The sequence below is a fragment of the Arvicola amphibius genome, chromosome 9 (assembly GCF_903992535.2).
Source record: "Arvicola amphibius chromosome 9, mArvAmp1.2, whole genome shotgun sequence".
In the NCBI taxonomy this organism is placed as follows: domain Eukaryota; kingdom Metazoa; phylum Chordata; class Mammalia; order Rodentia; family Cricetidae; genus Arvicola; species Arvicola amphibius.
The window spans coordinates 46105754-46124306 of NC_052055.2; the positions used below are offsets into that span (position 1 = coordinate 46105754).

Below are 18553 nucleotides of genomic sequence, written 5' to 3' on the forward strand. Positions count from 1 at the left end.
CCTGGGTCCCAGTGGGCTCTGGACTGCTTCAGTGATCACACCCCATTTTGATTAATGTGGGAAGACATTGCTTGCGAATTTTATCAGGGCTGCTGTTTGCCGTTGGGCAGTTTGAAGGTACAGGTCTATGCTGGGCACTGTCTGCCCAGCCTGGTGACATTGGGTTTGGGTCACTTTTCAGAGCTCTCATCATTGGCTGTTGGCAAGGGCTATTCCAAGATAAGCCTTAGTCTCTGACCCTTCCTGGGTGAAGGACTTTGTCCCCTGGAGGTGGGTACTGGTCCTCAGGTAGCAGAATGGTGTTGCTTACCTCGGGTCTCCACTGGACTGAAAAGGAGGCCAACTATGGTGCAGCGCCACCTTTGGGGATGGAGCAGCAGATCCCAGGAGTGAGAACCAGGCACCTAGGCCCAGTGCCTCTCCTGAGCCCTGCAGTTGCTTCTGTTACTGTTTCATGGGGGAATTCACATTTAGGTAGCCCTAAGCAAAGGCCCTCTCAAACAGAACCCAGCTTAACTAAGCTAAGTAGCTCACACAGCTGCTGTCTGAAGCTGCAGATCTGATCAGATTCTGTCCCACAAAACATGTCCTGCTGTGTTCTTAACCAGTCTGGGGGGGAGGAGCAGGAGATAGCTCTGCTGTATTCCTGGAACCATTGTCAGCCAGAAGGGGGATCCTGGATGCTTTGAACCTGAGTACAAGTGACTCCATACTCAGCGCTGTGAGTGTGCAGGTTCCTTATACAGGAACACACCTTTGCCACCTACAGTGACCCATCAGGCCCTTCGTCCAGTTACCAGCATTCTATCAAAGTGTACACGGTACTTACTGTTTCAGGGCTCAACTCCGTGTGTTGACTGCAGAAATGACTCAGTGCCTTTGAATGAACCCCATTTCCATTCTCAACCGACGTGTCCTATTGCTTTGAAGTCGGGCAGAACCTGTTGCCATGTGTCCTTAAGTCCACCCTAGTCACTATGAGTGCTGAGCTGGAGTCTGCAGGATGCCAGAGTGACCTCGTGACTGCTGTGTGGCTCTGTTGACCCCAGAAGTGCGTCTGGGCACCGGCACTGTGGGGAATGATCCAGAGAAGTGCTGCCTCAATAGTGGGTTACTCCTGGTAGCATCTCACTCTGGCCTTCCTCTGCTGGGTGAAATGAGCAGAGCACGTTGTAGACAGGCTGGCCTTCTTTGTAGTTATCCCACTAGGGTGTCCTTTGCTGCCCAGTGTGTGTTCTCAGGAGCCGAGTCACTGTGGTGGGTGTGGGAGTCCCTGGATGGTGCATTCTGGAATCAGGGAGACGTGTCTCCTGGAGACAGTAGTCTTGTTCCAACTGACAGTTGCTCTCTCCCAGATGTGAATAACTTGCAGGCAAAACTTAGAGTGGAACCCACTAGGCCATGAAGGTTTGAAGGCTGGACTTCCCACTAACTGCCTCAGGAATGTAGGAGTAGCCAGGGCAGAAACACCCCACTTCAGAATGTCAGGGGCGGGGTCAGAGAGACCCAAGGATGTTAGGCTGGGCAAAAACATTCCAGAATGTCAATTATTCTCTTTTTCATCTTAGGCTGCCACCTTCTGCCAATCTCTTCATTGGTAAACACTAACTCATGATGTAGCTATGTTTGAACCCGGGGAAACTGAGGTAAAAGGAGGCACATTTTAGCTGTAAACCAGATGTTCAAAAAACAATATGCAGCACAGCACTGAGCCCGGAAGATACATTCTGCCTTAGTCCCTCCTGTGTGACAAAGTAGCCCAGAGTAAGAACAAAGCAGGGGCGGGAGGGATGCACAGCAGACTGGGAAAGTCATGAACAGGTATCCTGGTTCTCATCTCTGAAGCATGATGGTTACCATGATGTTGGGGCTTGGAGTCTTAGACTCAAGACATGCTATAAGTTGCTGGGCTGAAGATAGACGGGCAATGAACATGCTACCAGAGGACCAGACCCTCTGTTGCTGCCCAGACCTGGCCAGATGGGCTCTACCATCCAGACATAAACAAATGGCCTGAGCAGGGCACCCTGACTCCCCACCCTTCATAGCACTCCTTGGGTGCCTGGAGTTAACCTACCTTAATCCATGTTTCTAGTGTTTTATGCTTGTCAGGATTTAAAAGTATGTGGCTACCATACCGAGCCACGTTTTATGATTTTAAATTAAACCACAGACTATGACTGCCCTCTGTGGATCTGACAGTTGTGAAACCCTGGCTCCTTGCGAGTTCTATTTTCCTGCAGGAAATGGAACAATCTGGAAAAGAAAGGAGATTGCTGGGCACAAGCTATTGCCAAGTATCGCTCATACTTCCTTCCTGATTTTCCCAGGGTGTTCCTGTGGGGGTCTTCCACTGTCCAGGAGGCAGACATATTCTCACCAATGTACATGAAACTCATTGTCACATGAAACTCATTTAATACGAATAACACAAGTCACACCCAGGGACAGAGCAGAAAGATTGTTTCAGAATGATGCTTTGCTGGTTCCGGATTGAAAGCAAACCTTGCTGTCCACCTTTAAAGGGGTGATCATCCACAGCATCCTCACTGGTACCCAGGTCATAGAAGTGCCCAAGTCATGCCCTTTGATATGAGCCATATCGATACCTCACCGTACTGCTGCCCATCGCTCAGAATGGAGCTGTGCACAATCCTGCCTGAGTGGATTGTTCCAAACCAACAGCCTTAGGGATTTTTTAGGGTTATTCTTGGAGTCATTCCGACTAGTGCTCAGTCTGAAAAGCCAGAACAGCCACATACAGGGAAGTCAACAAACTACACCATTGAGGTAGATATGACTAAACCAGAATAGTCTCTGCAGGTGGGAGCATGGGGTCACCAACCTGTCTAGGCCAGTCACTCTTGGACCTGGGTCTCCAATAGCTGATGCCAGAATAGCCTAAACCTGGGTACATAGTACAGAACAGCAGTGCCAGCCCTAGAAATCCCACAGTGTTCCTCATTAAGAAGGCCTGAGGTTAGGCTTGTGCCTATTAACCTTGTCAACTTGACACAACCTAGAATGGCCTGGGAAGTCTCAGTGATAGATCATTTACACTGGGTAGGTTCGTGGCCATGTCTGTAGGGGTATTGTATCAAAGAGGTAGTTGATGTGGAAAGACCCGGTCTACTGTGGGCAGCACCATTCCCTAGGCAAGGAGCCCTGAACTCTATGAGGTTAAGTTGGTGCAAATGGGCATCAGGCATTCATTTCTTTTTCTCTTCCTGTGGATGTGAGGTGACCCATTGCCCCAAGTGTCTGCCTTGATGCCCCGAAGTAATGAACTGTGTGACCTGGAACTGTAAGCTGAAAGAATGTGCTTTCTCCTGACGTTGCTTTTCATCAGGATCCTTTATCCCAGTGACGTAAATGAGATTGGGAGCTGGCAAATCTGTTTTACCTCTAAGTCAAATTCAGTTCTCAACTGGGCACTGACAGAGCCACAGCCCCGTGGGCAGCTGAGAATTCAGCAGGACAACAGTGGCAGCATCCAGTGAGCTGTAGGCAGCACCCAGTGGAGCTCAGGATACGGACACAGAGATCACCCCTCTGTCTGGAGTGTTCCCACGGCATCAGGGAGACACTCGGCACCACCATTGCTTTAGTGACAGGTCAGACGTCCAAGAGAGAGGGCATTGTAGTCATGCCAGGCCTCCTGGTAGGCTTGCTCTTTGAGTTCAGCTTACAGGTTTGGTCGGGACGCTCTAGCCATTGGTGGGGTGGGTAGCAGGGAGAAAAGGCCTCTGTAGTGCCCTTCTTGAGGATGGAGCAGAAAGCAAGGCCAGGCAGCATAGGACCACAGTACTGGCAGTGAGCAGGAGATAGGACTGAAGTCATGTGATACTTATGGGACATGCATAGGTCACCTTGAGCCTTATGACATGTCCAATAGGACCCCAACAAGCCTGGAGACCCTGGAAGTCTGTTGTGCCCTGCTGTTAGCCAAGTGGGAAGTTGGTGTCTGTGTGGCCCAAAGCCAGCATGTGGTGCTCGGGTAAATGAAGAAGGATATCATGTGGAGCCAGGAAGGCTTTCCATGCATCCCCTAGGACTATCTTCAGAATACCATGTAGACATGGTGGTTCCTAAGGGATCAAGCAAGGCATGTGTGGGGGTGGGAATTTGTTCCAGCATGGCACTATGCCAAGCCTTGGGTGTGTTGGTGACTCCACCATTCATTACTCGTTGGGCCAGGTACTTAACAAGTCACAACCGTGGATGGGGACAGTGCCAGGACTTCCCCTAGCCATGGAATCTGGGCCACAGTGTGTTCCCATCATATTGCAGATGATTCTCTAGGGCCCTGTGGATTCTGCCATCATCTAAATCCCCTCTGGACCTTGTATATTCCTTGGGGCTACAGCACTCAATGCATGAGTTCTACATAAAAGGGCCAGGGGGACAAGTGAGCATCACCATCACTAATCAGGTCATCAGGTGGGCACAAGTTACTGTCTGGGACCATCACTCACTGTCTGCTAAGCTTTGCTGTAAATGGAGACTCTGCTTTCATTTCCCAGCCACCCAGATCCAAATAATCACACAGGAACTATATTAATTACAATACTGTTTGGCCTATTAACTCAGGCTTCTTTTTTTTTTTTTTTTTTTTTTTTGATTTTTCGAGACAGGGTTTCTCTGTGGTTTTGGAGCCTGTCCTGGAACTAGCTCTTGTAGACCAGGCTGGTCTCGAACTCACAGAGATCCGCCTGCCTCTGCCTCCCGAGTGCTAGGATTAAAGGTGTGCGCCACCACCGCCCGGCTAACTCAGGCTTCTTATTAACTAACTCTTACATCTTAAATTAACCCATTTCTGTTAATCTGCATATCGCCACAAGGCTGTGGCTTACCAGTAAGGTTTCTGGTATTTGTCTCCTTTGGCAGCTACATGGCATCTGCCTGACTCCACCTTATTTCTTCCTGCCTTCTCTTAGTTTTTCTACCTACCTGTATTCTTCCCTGCCATAGAACAAAACAGCTTCTTTATTAACCAGTAATAATAAAACATTCATAACATACAGAGGGGAATCCCACATCACTTTGCCATATGCCTACCTGCCTACCTCTTCCTTCTATGGTCTGTCCCTGAGCACAGCCTCTGGAGACACCATAATCCTCATTCAGTGTCACATTCAGGAGAGTATTGGGAGATGCTGGTGCCTGAAGACAGCCAGTCCAGGTCTTACTGCAGACCAGCCAACTATGACTCCCAGTGTCTATACCAAGCAGAAGGATGCTGCGCTGGTCCCTGCTTTTCCCCACACAGTTTGAGCTCTAAGGAAGGTTTCTCTGTTCTGTGTGGGCAGGACACTCAGGTCCAGCTGAAAAAGACAGATCTTGGATCATGCTGACCCATTAGATAGGGCTTGTAGCTACTCATCAAGTACCTGGGGACATCGAGGACCAGAAAGGGACAGTGCTCAGCTGGACAACTGGGAAGAGGAGCATGAGGTTAGGGTGAGTGGGAAAGTGATGTAGCTAAAGGTCTAGGACTCTTGTGGGTGAGATTTGTAACCAGCTCTGGGCATGCCTGGTTATACAAGTCCGTTATCATGGGCACACACATGGAACACAGATGGCATACTGCTGAGATGGCAACTGTGACAGTCAGCAACATATGAGTCACAGACGCTTGGGGCTGTGTGATATGGCCAACCACAAATCTTTGGCTCTTGGGCCCTCTGGCTGGCCTCCCCCAACAAAGATTGATGTTGGAAATCCGTCATAGCCTGGAATGCATGAGCCCAGAAAGGCTTGTGGGTCCTTCTTTTGTGGCCACATAGGTGTAGTGCAGACCAGGCTGCTCTCCCAGTAAGAAGAGACCTATTCCAAATGTCCCAGCCTGGGGGTCAGGCCCTACAGTGGTCATTCTATAATGTTAGATCATGTGTGGACATGGACTTCCAATCTTTGTCATACTACCTCTGTAATTCTTGGGCAACTGTGGCAGCAACATCCATAGAGACACCATGAACCACCCAGCACTGGTCTCATCCAGTAGCCACTAAGGAGCAGCAGTCCTCAGTGTCCCTCTGTGTCCAGCATGCACGTGAGGACCCTTGTCAGAATGACAGTCACGTCTCTGGAGGAGTTCACAACACCTACCTACCACCCCGAAGCTCTCTCCAGAGATATGAGGCCCCCTTGAGGCCTGGACAGGGAGGTGGGATCCACAGTGCCTGTTTCGGTGGTTAGGTATTCCAGAAGATTTCAGAGCTGGGTGCCGAAGAGTTTACTGCAGGAGGAAATCTGCAGAATGAGTCCTCACTGTGTGGTCGACAGAAGAAGCCCACATGAAGGATTAGTGAAGACCTCTAGGAGGGCGCAGTGAAATCCACCCAAGAAATCCCAGCACTCCACACTCAGAGGCTATGACAAGGAGGTTCAACCTGGTCTGTGGATGTCAAGACTCTGTCTCGAAAAATGAATGAAGGAAGAAGGAGGGAGGTCTAGCCTTTGTCTAATGTGATATAAATAAAAGCAAAAGATCATGGATTGTTGTCCTACAGTAACTGTGCATTAAGTAAGAAAAGCGAAGCCCAGTGACACACCACAAAGGATCGGCGTACCCAATGACCAGAAAATATTTTGGGCGAATTACTAGTACTGTCAACCACCAAAAGAAAGTGGAAAGGGGACCAAACAAAATGCAGCTCTGCCACTTGTCAAACTAAATGTAACATGTGGACCCTTACCTCACTTCAAAAAAAAAAAAAGGCACTGGAGGCCCAGGAGCAAGAGCAGGACTTTTTATTCTGAGGCTCTGAAAAGTCAGGCATCCGCATTGAGAGGCAGGTATGCCGGTTAAGCATAGGCACTTTTTATACTGCTAATGTGGATCCCTTCATCCCTTCCCCCACTGGCTCCATAATCAGAAGGGTTAAGTCTTACATATCATCTAGATCTTTCCCTCTGCTGCTTGGGTTTGTATTTCTCTCTCTTGTATTTTTAATATCTACTTAAGGTCTGTCTGCACGTATGTCTATACGCCAGGAGTGTGCAGTGCCCATGATGACCAGCAGAGGGTATCAGAGCTGCCATGTGGGTGCTAGGAAGCAAATTCTGGTTCTCTGGAAAAGCAGCCAGTGCTCTAACCACTGAGACATCCCTCCAGTCTATGTTTGTATGTTCCTCTTTTGTTCTTGGAGAGTTTCACACAGTGTTTTTTGATCCTATTCATGCTTTAAAACATTCATGGATTCATCTCTGATTTGTCAACTAATTTTTTATCAATTCTTAAACAAGATTTTAATTTTTATTTATCTTTCAAGTTGGCAATAAAGTAATGGATTTCATGAGAGCGTTTTTCATGCTTATGTGTCATTATATTTCAGCACAGTAAAACCAATAGATGACAGATCTGTAGCCAATATTCCATTAAGTGAGACAACGGAGAGCAAGGAATAACATCTCTGCTCGATAAGTGTGTGACATCGTGGCTACAATAGTGTATTAGTGACAAGGTCCTCCAGGCAAAGTGTGCTTCCATGCCTAGAGTGTCCAGTGGCAACTGCCCTAACTTGAGCTGGTAGGAGAGATTGGGATGGGGTCCTGTCACCATGACGCTGAGACCACAGTAACTAACCTCAAGAGTATCTGGACAATCCCCTGCAGCTGGAGCCAGCCCCGCTGAGCTGCCCTCAAAGGCTAGCCAGAACTGTGAGCTGCGGAGCTGCTGATCTTATGAGCTATCCATGTGCAGCCATCGTGACTACAGACCCAGGCAAACTCAGAAGCAGGAGCTCAGCAGGGAGTGGCCAGCAGGGATAGCCTGCTGGCTGCGTGGGAGGCCACCTGTGAGCTATGTCCCAGCAGGTTCATGCTCAGGGACAGCCTCACTGACCATTGAGTGGCCTGGCCTAGTGAACCCTGCTCTGTGACCCTGGCACCTGGGGGCAGGGTCTGGGAGGGAGAGGACAGCCAAGAGCTTCTGTGCTTCTGCAAAGGGTTATTCCAGCCAGCCATGCAGTATCAGGCAGAAGACTTTGGGTGTAGGGTGAGGGAGCACACAGGGCTATGCATGGTCTGCTTGGTCCCTTGGGAGCTGGGAAGGATTTATAATGGAATAAGATGAGCATGAACAGAAACCACCTAGGGTGTGTGCGTGTGCGTGCATGCGTGCGTGTGTGTATGTGTGTGTGTGTGTGTGTGTGTGTGTGTAGCACAAATGAAGTAATATTAAGACCATCCACATTGTTCCTTTCTAGAAAGAGCAGAGACTTGCTACAGAACAGTGGTGGGAGAGCGGCCCCCAGAACACATCTAGAAAGAGTGAATTTTTGATAATTCAACAATATATTTGTCTTCCAAGGAAATGTCATCAGATAACAAATGTGTGTGGTTTCAGCTGTTGGTTTTTCTGTGTTTGCAGACAGCCCCCATCATCCTATCATTATCTAACAATCACCTTCCAAAATGTGCTGCAGACACAGACCACAGACCCATCCCAGTTCAGTATGATAGTAGAGGGAGGGGGTAAGCATCCCTGAAGCCCACACCAAGTCTGCCAAGCCATGGAGACACGCAGGATGCTGTGGTCCTAGTCAACATCTGTAACATGAGTGTCTGCTAGTTGGGGTTTCTGTCCTGCCCAGTTCCCACAGCCGGCAAGTCCCAAAGAAAATCACACAGAGGTCTCCATAAGTTAGAAACTGAATGGCCCATTAGCCCAGGCTTCTTATTAGCTCTTATCACTTATATTAACCCATTATTTTTATCTATGTTAGCCACATGGCTCGGTACCTTTCTCAGCAGGGTAGGTCACATCTTGCTTCTTCCATGGTCTGCACAGGACTGGGAGGAATGGACTTCCTCCTTCCTAGAATTCTCCTGTTCTCATCACCCTGCCTCTACTTCCTGTCTGGTTGACCCGCCTATACTTCCTGCCTGGCCAATCAGCATTTATTTAAAACGTGATTGACAGAATACAGACAATTCTCCCACACCAAACATCTGTTAACTATGGTGTGAATGCTGAGTGAGCTATTCTTAGCATGCACTTTCGAGGGATATTGAGAAGAACAATCTGAGGCTTTTCAGACTCAATTGCCCCTGTGTGTTTGGTAAGAATACGAGGATGCAAAGAAGCAGCTACACCTATTAACTTGCCCAGTCGATCCACCAACAATCCATGGTCTCCCTGAAGCCCCCCTACCATGGTATGTGGCCCGGAGAGGCCACTCAGCAGCTGGACCTCTCTCTCCTCTCTCTCTCTCTCTCTCTCTCTCTCTCTCTCTCTCTCTCTCTCTCTCTCTCTCTCTGTGTGTGTGTGTGTGTGTGTCTGTGTGTGTGTATACCAATCCCGTGTTCTGGAATCAGTCCCAGGGCACTTCCTCACTGTGACAGAACTGGGGTTGTTAGTAGGGGTGTTAGCGTTCATAGTTTGAGTGCTGGCAGCCCCAACAAAGCAAGGCCCATCATCCATCCTAATACAACAGAGACCAGCCTTGGTGTAAAGCAGAGAAAGCAGATTTATTCCACTTGGACACAGTGGGAGGAGGAATCAGAGGTCCAGTGGTCCCTACTGTCTGTAGGATACTGAAGAAATTTAGGCGTAGAGGGTAGGAGGTACATGTGTAACTAAACAGTCTTGATCAAGGTGTGGTCCCGCCCATTGTTGGCCCATCCTCGTCTCAGCTCAAGTCTCTCCTGCAAGGTACTCTGCTGAGTTGTCAGAATTATGTGAGCGCTCTTTCTGGGAGAGCGGACACCAGCCTTTCACCTTCCCCTTCTGTCACGGTGGGACTCCTGGAGATGTTTTATTGTCTGTTGTCTTGGTCTGGTTGCTGAAAGGTGGGGGAAGGGTGTGCCTCCTCTCCTCTGGCAGCTGTTAAAGGGTCCAGAGGGGAAGTGCATGCCTCCTGGGCCAGCACAAGGTGAGTGCTAAGTTTGCAGATTGGTGCCACCCACTCTTGGGAAACCAAGTGGATCTAGACCAGCTGGGGAGCTTACAGCAGTTCCTCTGGGTCCCCAGCAGAGGGCAGCCTCCTCTGAAACAGTGACAGGATGGTGCTTCTGGGGCATAATCTTAGGCAGAGTGACCCCCACCCCCACCCCGCCGCCCGCCGGCCCCATCATCCAGGTCTGCAATCTTAGTCAACTTCCAGAAGATGATTAACTTGCCCATGACGGGCAAGAGGGGAGGTATATGTGTCGGGGAATGTGCCAGAAACATGATAGAGTGGTTTCAGTATAAAGTTGACTGCTTTGTTTCTTTGCTCTTCAGGTCTCCTGACAGTCGCAGCCCCTGCGGTGCCCCTGGGCGTGGCCGTGGCTACCTGGAGATTCTACACCTCAGCCACAGTCCTCCATCCCGCGTGGACACCGCCTGTACTCCACATACCTACAGTTTCCCAGAGGCCTAACCAGGACAGCCCAATTCCTCGTAGCTCTGAGCTCAAGTCTGTCCAGCTGAACCCAGGAGGCCGGGACTCAGACCCACAGGTCAGGGGTGGTGCCAGGAATCAGCAATACCTGGTGTGTGGAGCCTGGCTGCACCCACCCTCCCTAGCCACTTGCTCCCTGGAGTTGGAGGACAAGAACAAGGAGGCTACAGCCCAGCCAGCTGAGCCACAACGCAAGGTCCGGGGACTGTCGGGTGCAGAAGCCACCACTTCCTGTGTCCCAGACTGTCTGAATCACTTTTATTTTCTTATACTTTCAGTATACTCAATAGACCAAAGAGCAAATCTATTTTAACGTGGACACGTCCCTGCTGCCAAGAGTTCCCGGGTTTGATTGTGGGGCGGGGGAGGGCACAGTGGCAGACATGCTGGTGGCCCAGGCAGCATGGAGAGGCCATCCGCGGCCAAGACCCCCGCCCCACGAACACTGCGGCGTGCTCTAGGAGGATGGCTTTGCCCAGAAGGACACCACTGTGGGGCACCTGCAGGACCCAGCCGGGGCGTGGCCGGAGACGGCCCCCAGCGGACAGCAAGGGCCCCGGACACAGACCCTCTGCCCCTGTGCTTAGACCAACTCTGTCGTACTAAAATCACTTTCTGTTTTAACCAGTTAGACATGCCTCTTCCACAGCTCCATTTTTGATAGTTGGATAATCCACCATTTGCCAAGAGCATGCTGGGTCTCCCGTGACTGCTATCTCATCTGATACACCATTTAGCTCCAGAAAGCAAATTAAAGAAAACTGAAGTAACCCTGTTTGAAAGAGATCATTAAATGTATTTTGCAAAAGCCTAAAGTTATATATTTAACAGTTTTTATATGTTGTATATTTGTAGAAAATCCTATTTAACATTTGACGGCAGGTCTGACCATCCCAAGAGTTGTGGCCAGGCCCCCCTGTCATCCCAGAGACTCCAGGGTGGCCATGGAGGACCTCAGTGCAGGCATGGAGGGGCCAAGCTGTGGGTGAGGTGCAGAGGACCTTGCCCATGCTAGGAAGCTATGTCTCTCTTTGCTTTTGTTTGGTCTGGTAGCTCACAACCCCCTGTGAGTCTGTGTGTTGGTAAACATTGCGTGTACAATATTTTCGTCATGCCTCCTCTGATGGATTTCGGTCCCTCTCTCTCTTAACCCCCTTTTACCATCCCATAGATCTTGAGTCCATGTTCGGCCAACTTGCCCTTCCCCAGTAAATGGTCCCCTTGGTTCTCAGAGGTCCTCGGTCTCCACACCAGGAGGCTGAGACAGCAGGGCTGGCTTGAGGGGGCGGAGGAACTGGGGAAGAGTCAGTTTCCTTGGTTGCCCTACACTGTGGTGCCAGAGTCCATCGGATAAGGGACAGCCACAGTGCCCATTCATTTTCCTGAGTTCTTCTAAAAGTATACTACCTACACGTCCAATTAACATGACTATCATGCTAGTAATATGCTACTAAAGGAAAAAGCAAAAAAAAAAAATGTATTTAACTCCAGTATATAGATGCCGTTCCAGCATCATAGGCTAAAGATAGGAAAGAAAGCCCATTTCTGTGAGACTCATTTCAGTATCCACGTGTCTTCCCTTCCTTCATGCAGAGGGATGAGCATCCTGGGCAGAGCAACGAGGCTGAGATGAGGGATTCTCGTCAGAGGAGGTGGCCAGGCAAGGCCACTGTCTGCACGGTGCCAGCCTCCGGTGGCCTGTGTCGCCAGGGGCAAGCAGAGCAGGAGGTCTCATCTCACCTATGAACCTCAACATACATTCCGCCTCCCCTCGGCCATTTCTTTTGCAAGCTAGCACAGACACCTCCATCTGAGGGCAGACCGGGAGATTTAAGATGTTGCAGCGTATTTTCCCCCTTGTTTTACGGTATCCAATTTTGTGTTGATTCAGCTAAATTATGAAAATAAAGAAAAAAAGTCCTTTGATAAGCATGGCTTTTGTTCCCTGGCCGTGGTGTCCTGGGAGAGGGGAATAGTCGGTGTGGCTGGTGGGGACAGTAGGTGGGCACCATGCCCTGGGTCCTTCCTGATCACTGCACCTGAGGCTGACGCTGTCACCAGCTCCTGCTTGCTGCACTCTCTAGGAGTTGAGTGCCAAGAATTTCCAGGGCTTGTACAGTGGGCTCTGAAGCCATCCCTCATTCAGAGGTTGTACCCAGGGTTTCTATACTATATGATAGCCCTGCTCAGCTATACTCCGTACTCATGGGATGAACCCTTGAGTCTTCCAGACACACCCAGAGGGTACCCTACTCATTAAAGACACATAATCATCTGCTTTACTTCATCCCTGTGGGCCAGAAACATCCCAGGTGACCCGAGGGAAGAAGAACTGCTATATGTATCTGCCTGTCTCCCAGTTCTTGTGGGCCATCATGGCCAGGACACAGGGGATTCCTGTTCTCCAAAGGACTCCTTTTTCACAGAAATCTACTCAAGCCTCCAAAAAGCAGTCCTTGGAGATGAGGCCTAGAGTCACCATCCAGTGCCACTTGACAGCTCCTTGTGACAAATACCAACCCTGAATAGCTGTGGCGGTTGGGTGGCATACGATGCTCTGGTATTCTGCGCTGTGTTCCAGAGAGACTCTCATCGATCTTCAAAGCCACAGAGGTAGGTAGACGAGACCAGTCTGTCTTTAGGGATCTGGCTTGTGCTGCTGGGGTTGAGGAAATAGTACAAGGGAGCTTGCCTTACCCTACGAAGGCCCCAACCAAACTCTGCCCCTTCTCATGTGAAGTCTGGATGCCCAAGCCAGGAAAAATCAGCCTAGGATAGGGCACCCTCTGGCTCCTCCTCAATGGTATAATGTGGTAAGCTACCCTGGAGTATGACAGAACATAGTCAGTCTGAGACAGTGGGACCAATTCCAGGGTCCCCTCCTCCATCCTCTAATCACATATATGGCATCACCCCAGAGAGGGAACTGGCAGTAGACTAAAGCAATAACTACCAAAGTTCTACTTGCTGTATCAATGAGTTTATTGGAGTTGCAGGAGATGGGAGAGGGGTTACTGACAGGTGCATAGTGAATTCCAAGGCGGTTACATCACCAAAAACGCACCCAGCATGGGTGACAACTCATGAAGAGGGAGCTCTCTGCGTGACTTGCAGACAACTCAAAAGACGAGTCTCTTTTTGGCATCTTACACAACCTTCAGAAGGGAGGTTTTTGTGACCAATAAAACTTAAAGGATTTCTTTTTAGACTTGTGGATTGTGTACTTCCTGTGTCTTAAGGCGCTTCCCCCAGGATGGAATGTGTCAGTTGTGATAAATTGGCGTATACCAATGCCCTAAGGAGTCGTCATAGGAGAGATTCAGGAGTCTGGCGCGGAGAGGAAGATCAGCTCCCTCTCCAGCACTACTGGGGCCTGTTTGCGCTGTGTAACAAGCAGCCCTTCCTCCCAAAACTGGCCACCGGAGGGCATGAGGAGTTTTTGGGTGAGGAGCCAATATAGGCCTGTTGAACATTCCATTCAGGAAACTTCCTGGGCAAGCAAGCTCTGCGGAGTCTGGTATGGACTGGAAGTCTATCCCTGGCCCAGAGGCACTGAATTAGGTGGGGGGTGAGCTTCTCCTGAGTAAGGGCATGTCATATACGGGCTTTTGTTATCTCTGGGAAGAGAGCCAGCCTTGCTCCTGGCACTTGGGCCCTGTGGTCAGCCAGTAGCCTTTGTTTTTCCTCCCACCCATAAAATCACCCTGGGTGCTTTCCTTCCCCCCTCACAATGCCCTCAAGGCACCTGGGGGTTGACAGCGGCTCCTCTGCATGTGAACGAACACCTCTATAAGGTTCTGTACAAGCCCAGATGCCACCTGACAGAAGAGAATTCAGGGACAAGATGTAACCTCTCCCCTCTCTGCAGATGTAAGCCCACTCCAGGACAAGAGCTGATGCAGTTTCAAAAGCCATTAGACATCACGATCCCTCTGTGCCTGACTACCATGGCAGCCAAGTCAGCTGTCTAGTGGGCAGGGCTTTCATACCTCCCGCCAGGCCCCTGCCGTGTAGGTAGATACATAGTAGTGGAGCCATTCAGGCCTGGGCTGATGCCACTTGATTGTATTTTCCATGGAGCACCTGGGAAGTCATGCTTTCTCCCTGAGCCTCATTTTACCCATTGGAGGAATGACAGGACTTTGGGGAGGCTTTCTGGACAAAGAGCATGCTTCAGTGTTGGGAACCACAGCCCAAGCATGGCATCACCTTCCTTCTCCCCTTTAGGGACCTTCTGAGCATCCGTGCCTGTATCAAGTTTCTGCCTCTCAGAACAGTACCCTCGACAAATGTACCCAGGACAAATGCTCTGAGCCGTATCTCCAGTATCATGTTCTGGGGATCGGTTGAGTTTTGCCACACATTATGGCAGGCACACCTGTGAAACCATGGGCCCATGCAGTGGGAAATTCATGAGCCCGTGCTTGTGCTCAGAGATGTAGCCTGGTGGTGTTCTGACACCAGGAAGTGCTACTCTGTGGATAAGCCTAGAGTTCCAGCACCCAGAGCCAGTGGGAAAGGGTGGTGGGGAGAAGTCAGGTGAGCATGTGAGCATTGGTGATGGTGGCAGAACACCAGCATCAGAAGGCGGGTGCTTGGGGCTGGCAGAGACTATGTGTCGGAGTGTTTATGCACATGTGTTCATCTTTACCGTCACTGAAAATGCAAAGCACTTTCTGATCTGGAGTCCTAAAAGGGTCCCTGTGGTATTTCCCACCTCACTGAACACCAAGATGGTGGTCAGAGGTGTCCCTTGAAGGTAGGAGATAGCTGAGGTGAAATGACCACCCAGAGAGAGTTTTGCTCCACTTTCCCTGCCATGTCTGAGTCTTCCCTGCCTCCTGTTACACTTGACATCTAGATGGAAAGGCACATGGATATCTTGCCTGAGCTTCCCCTCAGCTTGAGAAGTGGGTAGACATACAGGGCTTGTTTCTCACAAAACTGTCCCTAGCATGGAGAGACCCCAGATCCTGGGGGAATCCAGGATTCCACCTGACAGGAAGAGATGGGCTTCTGTCCTTGACTTGGCAGGGTCATCGATAGCTTCTTCCCTCCTACCTGTCTGACCTGACTGTGGCTATTCCCCAGCAAGACCAGCCAAAGGTTGAGCAGCAACTGGGAAAGGCAGGTAGGGAAGGGTAGAATGGGCTTTGAGTGGCGTGGTCCTGCATGCCATCTTTCAGGGATGAAGGACTAGATTTGAGGGTCGTCTGTGTTGCTCCACAGAAAAACCAGTATCTCAGATCTTAGGATAGTGACCCATTGTTGCCCTAACACATATCCAGTCATCCCCATTTCAAGGTTCTGCCTCTGCCTCTGTCCCTCTTCGCTTACCCAGTTCAACCTGCATACCAGTCAACTCCCCAACAACATGTGTGTGGGAAGGGGTGCAGGATTTGGTCCCTCCTCACTCCTGGCCAGGTGCCTGCCAAATGGAGACAGGACATTGCCCAAGATCCAATCTAATCTTTGTGTTCCCTCAAACCTGGGGTAACTATCATGGTTTCATCTCCTCAGAGCTCCTACGTGCTGACTCCTTGCAGTGAGGGCTCATCTCATTCTGTGGCCTCACGTACCTTCATCCAGAAGCCAACACCTCTGGGACATGCTGCATCCTAAATATATTTCATTTCTTTGTTTGTGCCTGAAGTCATGGAATTACTCTGAAATAATAACCACATTTGTTTTCTGCTTTTAAGAATATCATTCATTTGTTCCCCTCCGCCAACGCTTCAGGGGGGGAATTTGTCTCCGTCACTGGTCGTGGGTAGCCATTGGCCCCATGAAGCTGGGGCGGCCTTTGGTGGCTCAACTGAACCTCCTGTCTCTCTTCCTCGGGATTTTCTCTGAGAAAACTCTCTTCCTGGACAAAAATCAACCAGAAGAGCCAATCTCTGTCTAAGGTACAACCCAGTCCTGCTTCAAAAGAGGCCAGTGACTCTAAGGAAGGACATGGCCCTTGGCTTCGGAAGTGAGTATTAAGGAAAACCTGTTTGGATTCCCATTAATCAACACAAGAAAGGAAATGGTTCCTCAAGACCCTGGTGGCACAAGCCCAAGCCAGAGAGACACACAGAGAACCTCAGCTAAACTCCACTCACAGCGGATGACGAGGCCTTCTAGCCACTGAGCGGAGGGAACTGAGCAGAATGAAGAGGGCACATGGGGACAATGACTAACAGTTCCTGTGGAAGGCAGGACACAGGCACAGATGCCCATGCCAGGGGGAGCAGAGCTTGATCAACAGTGTGGGGGTCCCCAACTGCACAGGGGCGTGGACACACAGTAGCAGAAGTTTCCTCCTTTGCTCTGAGCAAAGCATGATCAAGAAGTACCTCTGTCACGAGTCATCTTTGGACACAGTGTGGAGCCTCTGAGAGCTCCCCACTCACCTTCCTGAGCAGTAGAGAGAAGAATGCTCGGGGAAGTGAGGGGATTCTCATGGCAGGAGGAAGTCGCAGCTCTTCTCGGATGGCACTGCTCTGTGATTCCCAGGCCACAGGGTGTATGGAAGAGAGAGATGGGGACAGACACTCTGGGCAGCTGCCATCCTGTGTGACTCTAGTTTGTGTCAGGCTGACAGAAAACTCACTGTCACAGGCAGACTCTCTGGTATAATGAGACAGGGCATTCTGGCACAGCCAATGCCAGTCAGTGCAGTGTGGGTATAGAACTCCTCAGCCCAGTATGGAGTCCATTCTCCAGGAAGGAAGAGCTGCAAGGAAGAAGCCTGACTTAGAGTTCTGACCATGACACTGTGGACAGTGGACCTGTGCCACCCGGTGGGGGCTGTAGTGATCTTATCCCAGGATAATACCCAATTTTCCTATACCTCAGGGAAATCGCAAACCCCATATGATGGCAAAATGGTGCAGGGTGGACATGAGACTGTTATGCTTCCAGTAACAAGCATCCCCATTGGCTCATGAGCCCCACATGAGCTCTGTGGGAGAAAGCAAATGCCACTGCACTCCCTATCAGTGGATCACCAGTGGCAGCGGCTGATGGCTGTGGGCACTTCTGAGTCACCAGGTCACTGTTATACACTTTCATCTGCATGATCCTACTACCAGCAGACAGGTTTGCTCCAGTCAGGGGTTCAGAATGAAGACAGACCCAGGGTAGGTGCCATGCCACGGATAGGCACTGGGACCAGTGTAAAGTATTTTGTTGGAACCTATAAGATTTAGGGGTCACATCCTACTATGCCATAATGGATCCTTATCCATTAGTGTCAGAGACCATTTATGATACCTCATTCACCTTCAACTGTTGGGTGTAAAGTCTGGAATTGTAGACATTTCTCTAAGAAGAGTTACATCTGCGCTGGCTCCCCTGCCACCTGCCCTGGGTCTACAGCTGAACCTGCCCTGGAGCAGAGTCAGTCAGAGGTATCCAGCAACTTGGGGAATATAGCATCACTTTCCAAACAGTGGATCATCCAACCACTGCCACTCCCCCTCTTCTGTGACAAATGAGCCCATGTTCTATGTGTGATGTATGCCTTCTTGCTGTGTAACACCTTAGTAGAAGCATGTGGAGATAGCCCAGGAGCGGTTGCGTCAAACAGAAGAAACTTTTTAAAGCATCCATTTCCTGACTCCATGCCAAATGCTGGTCCTGCCTAAAGTGGGAGGGCTCAAAGAGAAGGACCCTCCATCTGACACAGGCCAATCAAAGTCATTGAGAAGGCTGCAGATCAGATGGTACAAAACTTGGTTGTCTTGGCCCCCATGATGCCCAGGACCTGGGGTCCTCCTCTTGAAGGTACACATGTGGAAGCCAGAAACCTGTGTGAGTCACCCTGCCTTGTGTAAGCATGCAGCAGGAAACTCTGGTAAGTGATGTCTTGTGAGGTCCTGAACCCTGAGTAAAAGCACAAACTTCAGGTGTCATGACCACACACACATGCAATACACGTGTATGTGTATACATGCATGCATACCATGCACATATACACACATGCACACATATATACACATACACACATTTAGAGCATACACACATATAAACACACACGCACACCACATATATATATATAAGCACACACATGTATACATATACACTTGCATTTGCATAATACATGCATACTAATGCATTCACATATTTATAAGCACATGCATACATATTTATACACATTCTCTCCATACACACAAACACAT

General features: G+C 49.8%; 1 protein-coding gene across 2 annotated transcripts in view; it reads left to right on the forward strand.

Moving 5' to 3' along the window:
* Tafa5 (TAFA chemokine like family member 5) overlaps positions 1 to 12317 on the forward strand; it is a 201930-nt gene extending 189613 nt beyond the window's left edge. For both annotated transcript variants that reach the window (XM_038343065.1, XM_038343066.1), the window contains exon 4: positions 10229 to 12317. In XM_038343065.1, the coding sequence (XP_038198993.1) occupies positions 10229 to 10237 (9 nt within the window). In that variant the 3' untranslated portion in view covers positions 10238 to 12317. The remainder of the gene's footprint in view (positions 1 to 10228) is intronic.
* Positions 12318 to 18553: the final 6236 nt, after the last annotated feature.